The following is a 19,279-nucleotide window of genomic DNA, read 5'->3' on the forward strand; positions in this document are numbered from 1 at the left end:
CGAACAGCACGAGGGGAAAACAGAGACTGACTCTTTCCGTGTGTACTTCGATTTCTCTTATTTTATTAGGACAATCATTTCTCCCTATGCACATGACAGCCAACAAAATACTTTCGCGTTCGGAGGAGAAACTTGGTGATTGATATTTCGTGAAAAGATGTCGCCGCAACGGAACACGCCGTTGTTTTAATGACTGCCAGCACAACTCGCGTATCACATCCATGACTCTCTCTCTCCCTTATTTCATGGTAACGCAAAATTAACTGCCTTTCCTGAGACTTCCAGTATGATGGGACAATCCTATCTGCTAAAGACCCTATAAGGCGCAGCAATACCCCAGAATTGGACACACAAGTTTAATCTAGGCAGTCTTTTTAGCAGCCCCGTTGCATCCTCTAACTCATCTGCCAATGAAACTCTATTTTTGGTTCACCTTCCCCACAACATTTCTAGGTATTTAGCAGAATCTACGAACTTTAAATTTGTTATTGTGTAACCCAAAATGTATTTTGTTGTTTAGGGTCAACGGCCACTTTTCGTACCATACAGATACATTGTTCAAATCATTTTATAATTCGCTTCCCTCTATTTGTGACTTTGCTATATGATGAACGGCTGCTCAGATTGTCTCCTTGATTAAAAGCAGCAGGGGATCTACATCCCTTCCTTGGGAAACCTTCAGCTATACCTTCGGTTTCAACTGATGGTTTTCAGCCAATAACTGCGAACTGTGTACTTTTTGAAATGTACAGGTAATCACGAATTCAGTAGTACATCTAAGGTGATAGTCCACAGGCACGAAATATGATTAGAATCCGATTGTGAGGAAAGATGTGAAAAGCCTTCCGAAAATCTCCAAATACGCTGCTAATTTGAAATCCACTGTCGGTATCACTCATTAGTTCTCGTGAATAAATGGCCAGTTGCGATTCAAAACAGGGATATTTCCTGAATCCAGTTGACTTTGTGTCAACAGTGAGTTTTCTTTGAGGTACCTGATAATGATGGAACACGGAATGTGTTTCAAAATGCTACTACAAACCGATCTCGGTGATGCGGTCTATAATTCAATGGATTACTTCTGCAATGGGCTGTCAAATCAAAACGAGACAGATTGAATAAAATAAGTAAACCGTTCATTACTTCATAAGTAATCGGTAAAACTGTTAACACACTTATCCCACTGTGAGAAAAGACTTTCAAAGCCATAATGGAAAAATGTTTCTTTTTACCTGTGGCAGGATGACTAAACTTCCCCAAGCCTGAATCTCTTCATCCAAACCAAATCGACGCCCACGAATCTCTTTCTAGAAATATGGGAACCTAGTGAAACTTCTGCAGCGTAATTGAAACAACCTTGACAACATGTGGAGCTCTGAATAAATAAATTTATGGCCTTCGACGAAGAGGTGCACACTTGGAGAGGTTCAATCACGTGGTTCCGCAGATAACCAAAAACATTTTCCCATAAATGCGTTGACCGTCTTATCTGAAAGTGGGATAATTGTATTGACAGTTATGGTGAATACTTTTGGAATAATAAACAGTTTACTTCCTTTCCTTCCATCTGTCTCGTTTTCATTAGAGTGCCCCTTGGATACCTTTTCTCGTGTGTTAATGTGATCTGTAGAACTTCGCAGTCTTTAAGTATGGTTCTTTCGCCTAGGGAGCTTTTGTAGGCGCCTGATGAAACTGAAGGCAGTTAATTAGCCTACTCCGAACATAACCTAAATGGTACGCAGTCTCTATCGGAATACTTGCTTTTATTAAGTAACTTAAGTTGCTTCTCTGCACAGAAGGTATCTACTTGCAAATTATTCGTGTTGGCAGCTGTTTTTGGTTCCAATTCTAGAATATTTACTGCATCTTCTGTAGTGTGATAATTGAAAACTGTTTTAAAATTGCTCTTTACTGTCGCTGTCATCTACATCTACATAATTACTCTGCAGTTTACAAATAAGTGCCTGACAGAGGTTTCATCAAACCACCTTCAAGCAACTTCCGTACCCTAGAAAATCGCGTGGGAACAATGAACATTTAAATCCTTCCATGCGAGCTCTGATGTCCTATTATATTATAACTTCTCCCTAAGTAGGTAGGCGCCAAAATATATTTTCACAATATGAGGAAAGAGGTGATGGTTGAAATATAATGAGAAGGTCCTGCCACTGTTGTTTTAGTGATTGCCGCCCCAGTTTGTTTCATATCCGTGCCACACTCTCCCCTATTTGGTGATAATGCAAAACGAGTTGCCCTTCTTTGAATTCTTTTAATGTCAATCATATCTGAAACGGATCCCACATCGCACAGCAATATTTCAGAAGAGGGCGGACAAGCTTAGTGTAAGCATCTCTTCAGTAGACCTGTTACGTTTTCTAAGTGTTCTGCCACTAAATCGCAGACTTTGGTTTGCTTTCCACACAACAGTATCGAAGTTATCGTTCCAGTTTGAGTTATTCGTGCTTGTAATCCCTACGCATTTACTTGAATGCACAGCCTTCAGAATTGTGTGATTTATCGTGTCTCTGTATTTCAGCGGATTCATAATGCGGATGACTTCACACTTCCCACTATTTACAGTCAGTTGCCACTACTTGCACGACACAGGTATCTTGTCTACATTATTTTGCAATTCGTTTTGTTCATCTGATGATTTTGCAAGACGGTAAATGACAGCATCATCTGCAAACAATCTAAAAAGTCTGTTCAGATTGTTTCCTAAATCGTTTATGTAGGCCAGGAACAGCAGAGGGTCTATAATACATCCTTGTGGAAACGCCAGATATTGCTTCTGTTTTACGCAACGTTGTCAAATGCCTTCTGGAAATCTAAAAACATGGAATCAATTTGACGTCCCCCGTCGATAACACTCATTACTTGAATAAAGATCTAGTTGCGTGTCACAGAAAGATATTTTCTGAATACGCGTTGGCTATTTGTCAAAAAATCGTTTTCTTCTACTAATTCATGATGTTCATACACAGTATATGTTCGAAAATCCTAATGAAAATCGACATTAGTGATATGAATCTGTAATTCAGCGTATTACTCCTACTTTCTTTCTTGGATATTCGTGTGACTTCTGCAACTTTCCAGTATTCGGGTAAGGACGATTGTACCAGCGAGTGGTTGTATATGATTTCTAAGTATGGGAAGCCCTGACTTCATTAAGTGCTTGAAGCAGCTTCGCTAACCGAGGACGTCTACTGCTCAATTACTTATGTTGACAGTTGTTCTTGATTCGAATTCTGGAAAAATTACTTCGCCTTCTTTTATGAAGGAATTTGGGAATGCCTGTATTAGTAACCTTGCTTTACTTGCACTGTGATCAATAACATTGTTATTGGCAACATTGTCATCAAAAACAAAGTCGTAATGTATTGCAGCCATAGTGGCATCTTCAAATGTTAAGTGCAAAATCAGCACTAGCATCGTCAAATATATATAGATAACATCATATGCACGAGCCATGTTGTCAGTAGCACTACTGTTCAAAACAAGCTGCCGTACAGTACTATGGCACTCATGGCAGGGCATAGCTTTCGAGTCGAATTCTTGGCCGCTCCTGTCTCAGAAGAACAATGAAATCAGCCAGATTGAGATGGTCAGGGCATGTGGTACGGGCGAGTGATACGGATATAACTAAAAGGATATTAGTTAGAAACTCAGAGCGCCATAGAGTGCACCTTCTACTGGGACAGTTCTGCACTGTCGCCTGATAAACAAAATAAGAGCCTACGGAATATCAGACCAGCTGTGTGGCTGGATTGAAGAGTTTTTAGCGAACAGAACACAGCATGTTGTTCTCAATGGAGAGACGTCTACAGACGTTAAAGTAACCTCTGGCGTGCAACAGGGGAGTGTTATGGGACAATTACTTTTCACAATATATAAATAACCTAGTAGATAGTGCCGGAAGTTCCATGTGGCTTTTCGCGGATGATGCTGTAGCATACAGAGAAGTTGCAGCATTAGAAAATCGCAGCGAAATGCAGGAAGATCTGCAACGGATAGGCACTTGGTGCAGGGAATGGCAACTGACCCTTAACATAGACAAATGTAATGTATTGCGAGTACATAGGAAGAAGGATCCTTTATTGTATGATTACATGATAGCGGAACAAACACTGGTAGCAATTACTTCTGTAAAATATCTCGGGGCATGCATGCCGAACGATTTGAAGTGGAATGATCATATAAAATTAATTGTTGGTAAGGCGGATGCCAGGTTCAGATTCATTGGGAGAGCCCTTAGAAAATGTAGTCCATCAACAAAGGAGGTGGCTTACAAAACACTCGTTCGACCTATACTTGAGTACTGCTTGTCAGTGTGGGATCCGTACCAGATCGGGATGACAGACGAGATAGAGAAGATCCAAAGAAGAGCGGCACGTTTCGTCACAGGGTTATTTGGTGAGCGTGATAGCGTTACGGAGATGTTTAGCAAACTCAAGTGGCAGACTCTGCAAGAGAGAGGCCCTCTGCATGGCGGTGTAGCTTGCTGTCCAGGTTTCGAGAGGGTGCGTTTCTAGATGAAGTACAGAATATATTGCTTCCCTCTACTTATACCTCCCGAGGAGATCACGAATGTAAAATTAGAGAGATTCGAGCGCGCACGGAGGCTTTCCGGCAGTCGTTCTGCCCGCGAACCATAAGCGAGTGGAACAGGAAAGGGAGCTAATGACAGTGGCACGTAAAGTGCCCTCCGGCACACACCTTTGGTTGGCTTGCGGAGTATAAATGTAGATGTAAATGCAGATGTAAATGCAGATGCAGAACGAGATGGGTCAGTGGAATTATGGAGGACTTACAAAAAATGGGCTGTTGGGGATGAATAGGTGCAGTGGTGGAGAGTTACTGAAGAGGTGAAGAGTCACAGTGGAATACGGAGCCGCAGTTGTGCTGACTGTTGGCAGAGTTGTGGCACTCACCGGCCCCGCCTCCTGCTGGTCCTCTTGAGGCTGTGGCGCCGCCTCCGCCGCCCGGTCTATGGCCTCCTGCGCGGCCTGCGACCTCTCCGGCACCGGCACGCTGGAGGCGGACCGCTTCTGCCACGAGCTGGGCTCCACGGGTGGCGGGCGGACCGGGGGGTTCACCACCGACAGCTCCTCAGCTGCAACCAGAGGGTGGGGCCGCAGTGAGGATTTGCAGAAAATAAATGCGTGGTGTAATGACTGGCAGTTATCTCTCAATATTATTAAGAGTAACCTACTACCTATAACAAGCCGAAAATCCCCATTAATGTAAGAGTACAAAATAAATGCACAGTCTTTAGAAGCGGTAACATCTGTCAAGTATCTGGATGTGACTATTCGAAATGATCTCAAACATATAAATGATCAGATTACACAAGTAACGGGCAAGGCGAACTCTAGATAGCGGTTTATTGGTAGAATCCTCAAACGATGCAGTCCTTCAACAAAGGAATTTGCTTACAATGAGTTAATTCTTCCAGTCTTTCAGTATTCTTCGTCTGTATGGGACCCTTACCAGTTGGGTCTCATTTAAGAGATTCAGAAGGTTCAAAGAAGAGCGGCAACATTCTTGACTGGTACATTTAGCCATCGCGAGAGCGTTACAAATCTCATAGAAAGTTTGAAGTGGGACACACAGATAGACGGCGCGCTAAGCAGAAGGGGCTGCTCACTAAATTCCGAAATCCGATTTTCACCGAGGATGTAGAGCATATATTATTACCACCAACTTCGAAATCGCGCAATGATCACCATTCAAAGATAAGGGAAATTAGAGCGCGTACTGAGGCATTCAGATAGTAGTTTTTCCCTCGCGCGATCCGCTAGTGGAACAGAGGCGGGGTGGGGGGGGTGATATCACTTTGGCGTGAATTGTGCCCTCCGCCACACATCGCTTGGTGGCTAGCGGAGTATATATATGTAGATGCAGATACAGCATCTTCGGAACCCGCCAGGGTGCCTTTAGTGGGAGGAAGTATTTATGAGTTCCAAAGTGCTCCCAGCATTCCAGCTACTACAATGACTGTATGTAGGGAACTAAAAAGAATGGCCTACAATGGTCAAGTAGTTCCTCGTAAGTCACACATTTCTATGGTCCAGTGTTTTCCAACCCTACCCGCCAGGGTAGCCGAGAGTGCTAATGCGCTGCTTCCTGGACTCGGGTAGGCGCGCCGGCCACGGATCGAATACGCCCGGCGGATTAACGACGAGGGCCGGTAGGCCGGCCAGCCTGGATGTGGTTTTTAGGCGGTTTTCCACATCCCGCTAGGTGAATACCGTGCTGGTCCCCGCGTTCCGCCTCAGTTACACGACTCACAGACATTCGAAAACGTTCGCACTATTTCCAGACTTACACTAGACGCAGACAGCTGGGGTACACTACTTCGGTCCCGGGGGAGGGGGGGGGAGGTTTGGGGTGGCAGCAGGAAGGGCATCCGGCCACCCCTTAACATTAACACTCCCAAATCCGTACTAATAAAAGCCGACCCCGCATTGGAGTGGGACAAAGTCCCCAAGAAAGAAATAAAGAAATATAGTACCTTCGGAGAAGTCTTCCCTGGTCCTCGGCGCTCAGTTCGAATCAGGACTCATACTGAAAGCAAGCCTACTCCAGACAATGAGGTTACAGATCGAATGTGCCAGATGCCACTACAAAAGGGCTTGTTTGTGTACAGAGGTCAATGGTAGTAGGCGCAATGGGCGCCGCGAACTCGGCCACCTTCCTACGAGCGGCTATTCATGGTTCTCCTGCTTACTACAGCAGCAGTTGCGCGTCGAATCGGTGGTGATGATGAATCCGTCGCTCTGAATGCCTCAAGTTCTGTCGTCTCTCTACGTCGGCCGCTTCCCCCTTGACGCTGCATTCCGGCCTTGATTCATCCATTCGTGCCAACATAGTGGGAAACTGCGCCACAACGTCACACATTCCTCTACCGGCCGCCAGATTTTACAATTCAGCATTTACCGTCGATACCAGTAAGAATATTAGTTTGTGACCAACTTGTATAACAACTTTGCGTTGCGTCGCTTTTTTCCCCGTTAGGGTATACAGGATAGTCCATTGATCGTGAGCGGGCCAAATATCTCACGAAATAAGCTTCAAACGAAACAACTACAAAGAACGAAATTGGTCTAGCTTGAAGGGGGAAACCAGATGGCGCTATGGTTGGCCCGCTAGATGGCGCTACCATAGGTCAAACGGATATCGACCGCGTTTTTTTAAAAATAGGACCTCCTATTTTTAATTACATATTCGTGTAGTAAGTAAAGAAATATGAATGTTTTAGCTGGACCACTTTTTTCGCTTTGTGATAGATGGCGCTGTAATAGTCACAAACATATGCCTCACAATTTTAGACGAACAGTAGGTAACAGGTAGGTTCTTTTATATTAAAATACGGATCGTAGGTATGTTTGAACATTTTATTTCGGTTGTTCCAATGTGATACGTGTACCTTTGTGAACTTATCATTTCTGAGAACGCATGCTGTTACAGCGTGATTACTTGTAAATACCACGTTAATGCAATAAATGCTCAAAATGATGCCCGTCAACATCATTGCATTTGGCAATACGTGTAACGACATTCCTCTCAACAGCGAGTAGTTTCCGTAATTTTCGCACATGCATTGACAATGCGCTGACGCATGTTGTCAGGCGTTGTCGGTGGTTCACGATAGCAAATATCCTTCAACTTTCCCGACTGAAAGAAATCCTGGGACGTCAGATCCGGTGAACGTGCGGGCCATAGTATGGTGCTTCGGCGACCAATCCACCTGTCATGAAATATGCTATTCAGTACCACTTCAACTGCAAGCGAGCTATGTCCCGGACATCCATCATGTTCAAAGTACATCGCCATTCTGTCATGCAGTGAAACATCTTGTAGTAACATCTGTAGAACATTATGTAGGAAATCAGCATACATTGCACCATTTAGATTGCCATCAATAAAATGGGGGCCAATTATCCTTCTTCCCTTAATGCCGCACCATACATTAACCCGCCAAGGTCGCTGATGTTCCACTTGTCGCAGCCATCGTGGATTTTCTGTTGCCCAGTAGTGCATATTATGCCGGTTTACGTTACCGCTGTTTGTGAATGACGCTTCGTCGCTAAATAGAACGTGTGGAAAAAAATCTGTCATCGTCCCGTAATTTCTCTTGCGCCCAGTGGCAGAACTGTACGCGACGTTCAAAGTCGCCGCCATGCAATTGCTGGTGCATAGAAATATGGTACGGGTGCAATCGATGTTGATGTAGCATTCTCAACACCGACGTTTTTGAGATTCCCGATTCTCGCGCAATTTGTCTGCTACTGATGTGCGGATTAGCCGCGACAACAGCTAAACCACCTGCTTGGGCATCATCATTTGTTGCAGGTCGTGGTTGACGTTTCACATGTGGCTGAACGCTTCCCGTTTTCTTAAATAACGTAACTATCCGGCGAACGATCCGGACACTTGGATGATGTCGTCCAGGATACCGATCAGCATACATATCACACGCCCGTTGTGCATTTTGATCACAATAGCCATACATTTGATAAACGGTCCATTTTAACACGGGTGATGTATCACGAAGCAAATACCGTCCGCACTGGCGGAATGTTAGGTGATACCAGGTACTTACACGTTTGTGACTATTACAGCGCCATCTATCACAAAGCGAAAAAAGTGGTCCAACTAAAACATTCATATTTCTTTACGTACTACACGAATATGTAATAAAAAATGGGGGTTCCTGTTAAAAAAAACGCAGTTGATTTCAGTTTGTCCTATGGCAGCGCCATCCAGCGGGCCAACCATAGCGCCATCTGGTTTGCCCCTTCAAGCTAGACGAGTTTCGTTGTTTGTAGTTTTTTCGTTTGACGCTAATTTTGTGAGATATTTGGCCCGCTCACGATCAATGGACCACCCTGCATATAACTTTGGCAAGGTGATCATTACAATTCCGGTTACTCCTGGTACACGCACATAACACTAATGAAATGTAGGCTAGGCAGCACAAGCTGAGGAGTAATGATGAACAGAAGTGCCAACCAGTATTCAAATCCTACTAGATATTTAGCTTGTAACTATGTCCCAGTTAGAACAACACCAGAGCATCTGCACCGGACACGTTCGACAATCTCTTTCTCTGTTGTAAGCACGAAAATGCCACAGTTCTAACCTGGAGCTCAGTTCCCTTAGGTGGTGCACACTAGTAACCCACCACCCTAAATGCGTCAGGCAGGCTGCCCTGACACGAGACTCACATTCATAAGGAGCGATGTTCAAATACGATGGTCTCCCCATCCTAATTCGGATTTTGACTGATTACCCTAAATCTCAGAGGTGACTGCTGGGATGGTGCTACTGAAAGAATTCATTTGGTTCCCTCGCCCATGCTCGTCCTATCCAAGCGTGGCATCCTTCTTTGACCTTATCTACAACTGAGCTACACTCATTTCGCTCCATTGAGATGTGTTCGTGATAGGTTCAAAGTACTGTGATAGCCACCTTAGAATCATGCGCCCCAGTCTTTCCTCAGCCTACTAAGCTCTCTTTCTACAAATACGACATAAAACATTGCAAGTGATTCAACAATATCTCTAGATTCCCTCTAGTCACCAGAACCGGTCTCAGGGTGTCAAACAAGAACTCCACTATGAGATGTTCACTCTGCAGCGGAGTGTAGCTCAGTTGGTAGAGCACTTGGCCGCGAAAGGCATAGGTCCCGAGTTCGAGTCTCGGTCGGGAACAAAGTTTTAATCTGCTCCAGTGGGTATCTGCAAACTCCTGGCAGCAAAATTTTATTATTGATGACTACAGATCGGATCATATGCATCACAAAAACTTTGAAATATGCTTGAAAATATGCATGAAAAATGCTTAAAAATGCATGAAAAGTGTCGAAATATGCAAGATCAAATATCAAAAAACATTGTAGTTACTGCGTGCATTATATCTCAAACTCGAACCGCTACATATCAATTACGAGGAAGAGCGCTGGCCACGCGAAAAATCGGTGCACTAAGAACGCTGATATTCATTCTGGTAGAGGTTAGGAAGACGGCCTTACTGGAATTATTTTCTAAAAATTTACAAAATGGGGACGCATACCATGTTTAGAGAATTGTACCTTCTTTGCTATTGTTGTCAGTAACAAGCAGATGCGATGCGAGTGAATCACAGCAAAACAACTCATATGGGCCGGACCAAATTCGAGATATAACGCACGCAGAGGGGCGCGTTCAAAAACTCCGTAATATTTTGTTTAAAAAGCGACATACAATCATAAATTTTTTTTTGAACAGCATTAACTTTTAATTAAGACTTTTGGACCAAAGCATCACTTACAGTTTATTTTACATTTTTCTACTATTGTAAATGTAAACGACCGAGTACTGTTCCAAATGTTCAGTAGTAATATTGTCTTCGATCACTCAAAATATTTTTATAAGCAGAAAAGGACCGTTCTACATCAACTGAGGTATCGGCAGTATTTGAATTTTGGTGCTGTGGTGGCACTTATTGTTGCTGGCAGAAGTTCACCCGTCCCATTTAACAAAACCATCAATTTGGCACAAGGTTTCGAAGCCTGGATTGTTGTTTAAAAGGTTTTCAAACTTTCCTTTAAGTTTTCTTGGTAATACCTCCGGCAATGAGGAGTTCACTAGAATAATTTTATTCATTAACTGAATAGATTCATTCAACGCCAAACCTTGAGTTTAAAACTTTTTAATGCTTGCAGGTATATGGGAAAAATGAGTGCTTGTCACAGCAATGTCACTTTTAACGCCGGATTCATCAAAAGCTTCTTTGCACTGGCAAACTGCCAAATCCTTTGCACTATGAAGTGGTTTACTACCCCTCGCCGGCCGCTGTGGACGAACGGTTGTAGGGGCTTCAATCCGGAACCACGCGGCTGCTACGGTCGCAGGTTCGAATCCTGCCTCGGGCATGGATGTGTGCGATGTTCTTAGGTTATTTAGGTTTACGTAGTTCTAAGTCTAGGGGACTGATGGCCTCAGATATTAAGTCCCATAGTGCTTAGAGCCATTTACTACCCCTTAAATGGCTTCAAAAAAAATGGCTCTGAGCACTATGCGACTTATAGTCCGTGAGACGAGTGATGGGTACTGACAGTTCCGGCGGGCAGACGGCGCTGTTGCCGAACGTGGCTCACAGCGCGCGGCGACCTGTCTGCTACACGCATTCTCTAGCAGCAGAAATAAAAGCGAGACAAAATACAAGTCGTATTGGTACGCATGAATTTATTTGAAGTTGACGCTTGAAATATATTAACTCGAAAACTGATAAGAGCTATTTAGTACAAGTATCTAAGATGCTGAAATATAATAAAGTTCTTTGTTAAACTTCACAACTGAAATGAAAACTATTTTCGCAAGTTGTTGAACATTAGCAGTTTTGGTTTCCATTGTTAAGTATTAGCATTATTAATTTGTTCTACTACAAGCTACAGAGTAATTGGTCAGTGTATTAAGAGTTATAATCTGAAGAAAGTACTCACAATATGATGATCTGGTTGTAGATCGATAGCAAACTCCCTCCTTACATTCCTGAATACGTTGTAGTTACTGTAATGGAAAAACACCACTCACATCACTGTCAGAATCTGATTTGACATTGTCTTCCTCAGCACTACTCGAACTATCACTGCTCTCTCCCAGATGTATAAATAAATTTTCGATGCATTCTTCCACAACCCCTTCGGTTTTGGCCGCCTCTCTGATGGCACTTGCAGTGCTGTTTACAATTTTAGCCCACGTCTCGGTTGTCACTTTATTGATAGCTGCTGGAAGGAGAGTTTCCACTTCAGAGATTGTGAATTTTTTATTGTTTGCAGCAATGTAATATTTTATATGCGCCCACGCTCCTTCTATTGCATTGAAGTGACAGTGGTATGGAGGAAGCCGAACGATTTCATGGCCGTGCCTTTTAGCAATCTCGTCAATTACATATGTTGGAAATTGGGGTTTCTTTTGTGCCACAATTTCGAGCAGTTCCGCCTTCCTTAAATCTTCTCTGAAATCTACTTTTCGCCGTTTCAACCACTGAATGGTATCGTCTTTTTTTGTTGCCAAGGTTGGTGCCTTATCGTGAACAACGGAATGATAAGGCGCATTGTCCATAACAATCACTGATGGACTTGTCAGATTCGTCATAAGCGATGTCTCGAACCATTCTTGAAATACTACACTGTTCATTTCTTCATGGTAATCTCCCGTCTTTTTTGACCGAAACATTTTCAAGCAGTTTGGCACAAAACCTTTCGATGTTCCTGCATGTAAGACAATAATACGCCCTCCTTTGCCAACAGGCACTGCCATTGTCCCCTGGGGCGTTCCATCATTCCAGCCTCTACGTAAAGAATGGCTGGCATTGACCCAAGTTTCATCTAACCACACTATACTTTCGAATTCCACACCCATGATCCTGCGCAGAAATCTGCACCGCCATGCAACTACATCTGTCCTTTCCATTAATATTTTGCGTCCGTTAAACAGTGAATAGCTCAAGCCTATGTCTTTCAACACTGTACGCAATGAAAATTTGCTCCCTTTTTAAAGATCGTCTTTCTGAAGCGACACCTGTAATTTAGAGTGGGATGTTCCCTTCTCTTATAATAGCTGTATATATGAAGACGAATAGCGTCTTTCTGAAAATCGGCCAAAGCTGTCACCTGCTTATTTCTCGGTCGCTTCTTTCCTGGTGTGTGCAGCTTTGTTGTGCCACTCTCGTCACAATCTACACTATACTGTTCTTTCCCTATCTTTACAACAGTGTTCTTACTTATTTTCAATGCTGCTGCAGTTCTCTTCACAACCTGAACAACAGGAATTAAGGGCCCACCTTTGTCCTTTTCTTTCTCAAAGTAATCCCTCACAGAGCACACGAATTCACTGGCCTGGGGTGTTCAGCACACTTTTCTTCCTCCGTTTCACTTCTAGTGTTGGGCTGGTACTACCCGCCGCACTAGACATTGTTTACAACGAAACATAAACAAAGAAACACTGAAAACAACAAAAACAAAATAAACTGCGAATTCAACTTCAGACAAACGACGAACGACCGCACCGCCTGCATGTGAGACACTGGTAAGTTTCATAAGCGCGCGCGACCGGGTTTCAGAGCGGCAACGTGGCCCTTGCTACCCGCTCAAAGTCAGGCCGTCATTGGCTGCCTGCCTGCCTGCGGTCGCTAGGCAACGGAAAGACGCTACCGAGCTGTCAATACCAAAGACTCGTCTCCCAGACTATAACTTCTGAGGTCATCAGTCCCCTAGAACTTAGAACTAATTAAACCTAACTAACCTACGGACATCACACACATCCATGCACAAGGCAGAATTCGAACCTGCGACCGCAGCGGTCGCTCGGTTCCAGACTGTAGCGCCTAGAACCGCACGGCCACTCCCGCCGGCTAAATGGCTTCGAAATGTTCATTGTAAAAAGCAAATGCTGGCCTAATTGGAACTTTCTTTGCGCGAAACGTTTTTTTCGCAAGCTTGACAATATAAAACAATTATGTCATGTGTAAATGTTCCAGGATGGTCGGCTATCCACGAAAAGAAGTTTCTTTTTTCGGGCGGCATGACCCACAACACGTTACACACTACAAGTCGTAAACACGTTCAGCTGTGTACAACTAAATAGAAAGCTAAGGTGAAACAAAGGACGTGCACCTAAAAGCTTCCGTAGTTTAATTTCATTGTCACCGGCGCGTACTGTGTGACAGCGGAGGGGATTATCCGGGGTGCGGCCGCAGGACCACGGATTCTGTCTGCCTGTTCCTCTGCTGTAATGATTCTGCTAGGCAGTGGCTTCTCGATTGGCGACTGCACGCAGTTCTAAGTCGCGGTCAATCTGTGAAACATCAAAGCTAGATCGAGCTAGAGACCTCCAGTCTAAATTTTTAAAATATTTTAAACATAGAGCGAAAATATGCATCGTCACTCGTTCATAGTTAAAATATGCAACAACCGGTGAAAAGGAGCCAAATATGCAAATGCATATGCAAAATGCAAATGCATGTAATCCGGTCTCTATTGATGACCTTTGGAGGTAGCTGATGTTGCGCCACCTTTGCTTCCGTCACACTATTGATGTAGCATCCTGTAAAGGGGCCAGGGCAGATTCAGGTGCCTTCAGAACTGCCCTAGGACTCTCATGTTCTCTTAGCTTCCCTCAGCAGCACATTCCACCAGTCTTTGGCTGTTGGATGTGGCTGACGTTGCGTATTGGCGCCTCTTCCATAAAATGTGATACGTGCTACACTAGCAGCCCTAGGACCCCGTAGGCTCCTGGAAACATCTCCCTGAATACAGAGTTATTACGAGGGCCGTTCAGAAAGTAACCTCCGGTTGATTTAAAAAAATACACCAAGTTATATAAAAATATTTTAATATATACATCTTACAACTACATCTTTGCACTATTTTTCTACATAGTCTACATAGTCTCCATAGCGATTGAGGCACTTATCGTATCTCTTCACAAGCTTTGAAATTCCTTCTGCATAAAAATCACTCGCTTGTGCCTGGAGCCAGCCTGTGACCGCATCTTTGAGCTCTTCGTCGTCATCAAACCGCTGTGACCCGAGCCATTTCTTCAAATGCATGAAGAGGTGATAATCACTTGGCGCCAGGTCTGGGCTGTAAGGTGGATGGTTGATAACGTCCCACTTGAAGAACTCAAGAAGGGCCGTTGTTCTGCGAGCAGAGTGAGGACGGGCGTTATCGTGCAAAAAAACGATACCGGAAGTCAGCATACCACGGCGTTTGTTCTGTATAGCCCGTCGTAACTTTTTTATTGTTTCACAGTACACGTCTTGATTAATGGTCGTACCACGTCCCATGAATTCAACCAACAACACCCCTTTGGCATCCCAAAACACCGTTGCCTTCAGTTTTCTGGCAGAAAAATCTTGCGAGGCTTTTCTTGGTTTGGTAGGCGAATTTGAATGTGCCCACATCTTTGATTGCTCTTTTGTCTCAGGGTTCACGTACTTAATCCAGGTTTCGTCACCGGTCACGATTCTGTTTAACAATGGTTCTCCTTCGTCCTCATAACTTGACAGAAAGTCTAATGCAGAGGCCATTCTTTGAGTTTTGTGGTGGTCGGTAAGAATTTTGGGCACCCATCGTGCACAGAACTTAAGGTAACCCAATCTTGCTGTCACTATCTCGTACAAGAGAGTCTTAGAAATCTGTGGAAAACCAGTAGACAACTCCGACATTGAGAAACGTCGATTTTCACGAACTTTTGCATCAACTGTCTGAACGAGTTCGTCAGTCACCAATGATGATCTACCACTCCTCTCTTCATCATGAACGTTTTCTCGTCCACTTTTAAATAAACGTACCCATTCACGGACAACTCCTTCACTCATAACTCTTGGTCCGTACACGGCACAAAGCTCACGATGAATAGCTGCTGCAGAATATCCTTTGGCTGTAAAAAACCTTATGACAGCACGCACTTCACATTTGTCGGGGTTTTCTATTGCAGCACACATTTAAAACTGCCACAAAAACTAAACTAGCGCAGGTACGACGTTCACTCGACCACGGCTTGATGCCGACTGACCTGTTGAGTGCGTGAACGCACAGATGGCGTCGCTACTCCCCCCACAACCCGCACTGTGACCAATCAGAGGTTACTTTCTGAACCGCCCTCGTACAAATGATTGAAGCGATTTCACAGCTCTACAATAACTTTATTATTTGAGATATTTTCACAATGCTTTGCACACACATACAAAAACTCAGTGTTTTTAGGCATTCACAAATGTTCGATATGTGCCCCTTTAGTGATTCGGCAGACATCAAGCCGATAATCAAGATCCTCCCACACTCGGCGCAGCATGTCCCCATCAATGAGTTCGAAAGCATCGTTGATGCGAGCTAGCAGTTCTGGCACGTTTCACGGTAGAGGAGGTTTAAACAGTGAATCTTTCACACAACCCCACAGAAAGAAATCGGATGGGGTTAAGTCGGGAGAGCGTGGAGGCCATGACATGAATTGCTGATCATGATCTCCACCACGACCGATCCATCGGTTTTCCAATCTCCTGTTTAAGATATGCCGAACATCATGATGGAAGTGCGGTGGAGCACCATCCTGTTGAAAGATGAAGTCGGCGCTGTCGGTCTCCAGTTTTTGCATGAGTCAATTTTCCAGCATGTCCAGATACACGTGTCCTGTAACGTTTTTTTCGCAGAAGAAAAAGGGGCCGTAAACTTTAAACCGTGAGATTGCACAAAACACGTTAACTTTTGGTGAATTGCGATTTTGCTGCACGAATGTGTGAGGATTCTCTGCCGCCCTGATTCGCACATTGTGTCTGTTCACTTCACCATTAAGAAAAAATGTTGCTTCATCACTAAAAACAAGTTTCGCAGTGAACGCATCATCTTCCATGAGCTGTTGCAACCGCGCCGAAAATTCAAAGCGTTTGACTTTGTCATCGGGTGTCAGGGCTTGTAGCAATTGTAAACGGTAAGGCTTCTGCTTTAGCCTATTCCGTAAGATTTTCCAAACCGTCGGCTATGGCACGTTTAGCTCCCTGCTTGCTTTATTCGTCGACTTCCGCGGGCTACGCGAGAAACTTGCCCGCACGCGTTCAACCGTTTCTTCGCTCACTGCATTGATTTCCCCTTACAGAGGCATCAAGAAACTTTAAACTGCGCATACCATCGCCGAATGGAGTTAGCAGTTGGTGGATCTCTGTTGAACTTCGCCCTGAAGTGTCGTTGCACTGTTATGACTGACTGATGTGAGTACATTTCAAGCACGACATACGCTTTCTCGGCTCCTGTCGCCATTTTGTCTCACTGCGCTCTCGAGCACTCTGGCGGCAGAAACCTGAAGTGAGGCTTCAGCCGAACAAAACTTTATGAGTTTTTCTACGTATCTGTAGTGTGTCGTGACCATATGTCAATGAATGGAGCTACAGTGAATTTATGAAACGGCTACAATAATTTGTAATAGCCCTGTATTTCCTTGGTCTGTTCCTCATAGGCATTGTTGATGTTACTGCATCTGACAACAAAGATAGCTTGTTTTGTGGAGATGTGAGGTCCCAGGTACATTTTTTTCATTTGCCGCCCTGATTTTACGACCCACCACATGATTACTTAACGTGGGTCTTTATTGACCACTTGGCCGCTGCGATCGGTATATGGGCGCTGATGTGGCTGAACCTCCACACCAGGTCCCGCTTCCAATGTCACATGTCTTGCCCGTGTCCCGCCACATGGAGGCATAGTTGATCGTGTTCTGTTTTTGTCTCTCTTATTTCTTCCCTTTTACTTGGTTATCTTTGTTTGCTATTTGTCTTTCTTTTCTTTATGGCAGCTTTTCCAAACCGTTCAACAAAAATTTACATGAAATTTAAATTTTGAAAAAGAAATACAAAAATATAGTTTAGAATGAACAAGAGGAAACAAGACAGAAGAGGAAGTAGTTTATAGTCCCTCCACCTTGGGGAACTGAGGATGAAAGCCTTGGAATTAGTTGTCAAGCCATTGATCCTCAGTCTCCAATCCTTTGATTACCTTTAACTAAGAAGATCTATGCTAATCTATAATTACTATGCTATTTACTAAAGCTGTTACTAAGATAGTTACGCTATTCACAGCTTTAAAGTTCCGTGTTTGCCTGTGGTTACCACAGTAACAGACTCAGAGAACCTGCAACCCGTATTAGACCAACCCCAAAAACAGTTGACCCTTGTTCCTTTAGCTATTGGACACTGCTGATGTTGTAACATCTAGCTACCCATGTATTATTGACTTTGAGCTGGAGCTGCACCTCAACAGGTCGCAGTTGGCACAGTGAATAGACCTCTGAGCACTCCAAACAGTAGGTTCTCTGTTGTTGGAGACCGGATGTGGCTGATGTTGACCCACCAGGGCGGCCCCACAGTACTGACCTTGCTTCCTGGTGATGCGCCTCGGCAGTTCCCAGGTGCCTCGGTAGCAGCCCCAGGGCCCTCGTGGTCCCCTGGGGACCCCCGGCAGCAGGTGCCCCCGGTCGTTGGCTATGGGTCGCGGCTGATGGTGAGCTCTGCCGAAGGCGGCTCGCTTTGAAGGCCACCGCTCGGGGACCTCCCAGTTGCGGAGGCGGCGCGGGTTGTACGCACCCTCGAACTGCAACAATGGAGAAACAGTAGTCATCCTCTAACATAACATGTCTTACAACGGAACAAAACACACACCTGAAGAGACAACAAGTATTAATTCCAAGTGCTGTAGCTCATCTCAAAAATGGTGTGAACGCTTGTTCAGAAGTTGAAAGTATCATTGAAGCACGTACATGGAGAGCCAGAGTCGCTCTTTGTGTACAGACTGGTGTAACACTCCACAGCTGGGCTTCACCAACGTGCTGGCACAAACAAAAGCTGTTGCTTGCCTGTGAGATGAGAGCCAACGGTTGAGGAGGACTTTTGCGCCTAAAACACCAGTTTCCTCTGTAAGGTGTCAGGCAAATCCAACACCTTCCAAGAAAACCCTGACATGACAAGCAAATCCAGTAGTATGTCACATAGCTCCGAATGAATCGTGACATTAAATTAGCCAAAGTGATACGAGTAACCAGTGAGCAAATGGAATACCACAGACTAACACAAGAATGCCTAAATGCATGTCATACCTTCCCACCGTGTGACAGACGCAGTTCTGACGGGAGAAACGAGAACAGAAGCCGAGAGCAGAACCGTGTTAAGCTAGAAGGCCCTACGATAAGGGACGGACTGGACACCCACGTCGCCAGCTAACCACTAGGACCACCCCAGCTGCAAGTTTTAGCATGAGACTTTTTCGCGTCTCTGTTACGTTAGGACCACCCCCCAGCGCATGTTAAAAGCTAGAGCCCTCCAGAAGAACAGTATAGATCTTACGATAACGCTAAAAGGTTCAACACCAGCTGCAAGATTTAGCGTGAGACTTTTTCGCGTCTCTCTTACGTTGCAAACTTTAAAAAAAACAACATTGCCCCACCACGAAAAGTATAACGTTTCTCATTGGATAGAGAGAATTTTTGTAGGCGGAACTTAAGGTTAACATTGAGACCCTGATTGGTCAGATGAAAACACAGCCAGACAGTTTGTTTTTAAACCATCTTCGGTAAATCGTAGTAGGGAGAAGTGAGGAGAGAGTTGCTTCCGAGACGGCGAGGTGAGCGGAGCTGTGCTGCCCCCCGCCCCCTGACAAACACCGACAAGGTAATGAACGCACGCGATGCTGCATAACAGCGCATAAAGCTTCACTCAGAACTGCAGAAGTCTCATCTGTTACATC

At 44.5% G+C, this 19,279-nt stretch overlaps 1 protein-coding gene across 1 annotated transcript; it reads right to left on the reverse strand.

Moving 5' to 3' along the window:
- Nucleotides 1-4,796: 4,796 nt before the first annotated feature.
- On the reverse strand, nt 4,797-18,157 carry LOC124550688 (protein Flattop homolog). The gene is made up of 2 exons (XM_047125412.1): nt 17,914-18,157; nt 4,797-5,113 (listed from the first exon to the last, which is right to left on the reverse strand). Exons 1-2 carry the CDS (start codon nt 18,155-18,157, stop codon nt 4,797-4,799), a joined length of 561 nt encoding a protein of 186 aa, XP_046981368.1.
- Between the last annotated feature and the right edge of the window lie 1,122 nt (nt 18,158-19,279).

Source organism: Schistocerca americana, chromosome 9 (genome assembly GCF_021461395.2).
Source record: "Schistocerca americana isolate TAMUIC-IGC-003095 chromosome 9, iqSchAmer2.1, whole genome shotgun sequence".
NCBI lineage: Eukaryota > Metazoa > Arthropoda > Insecta > Orthoptera > Acrididae > Schistocerca > Schistocerca americana.

Coding starts and splice junctions, on each gene's coding strand:
- LOC124550688 (XM_047125412.1), bottom strand. CDS start 18,157: ATGACTACTGTTTCTCCATTGTTGCAGTTCGAGGGTGCGTACAACCCG. Junction 5,114..17,913: donor GCGCATCACCAGGAAGCAAG/GTCAGTACTGTG, acceptor CTCTGGTTGCAG/CTGAGGAGCTGTCGGTGGTG.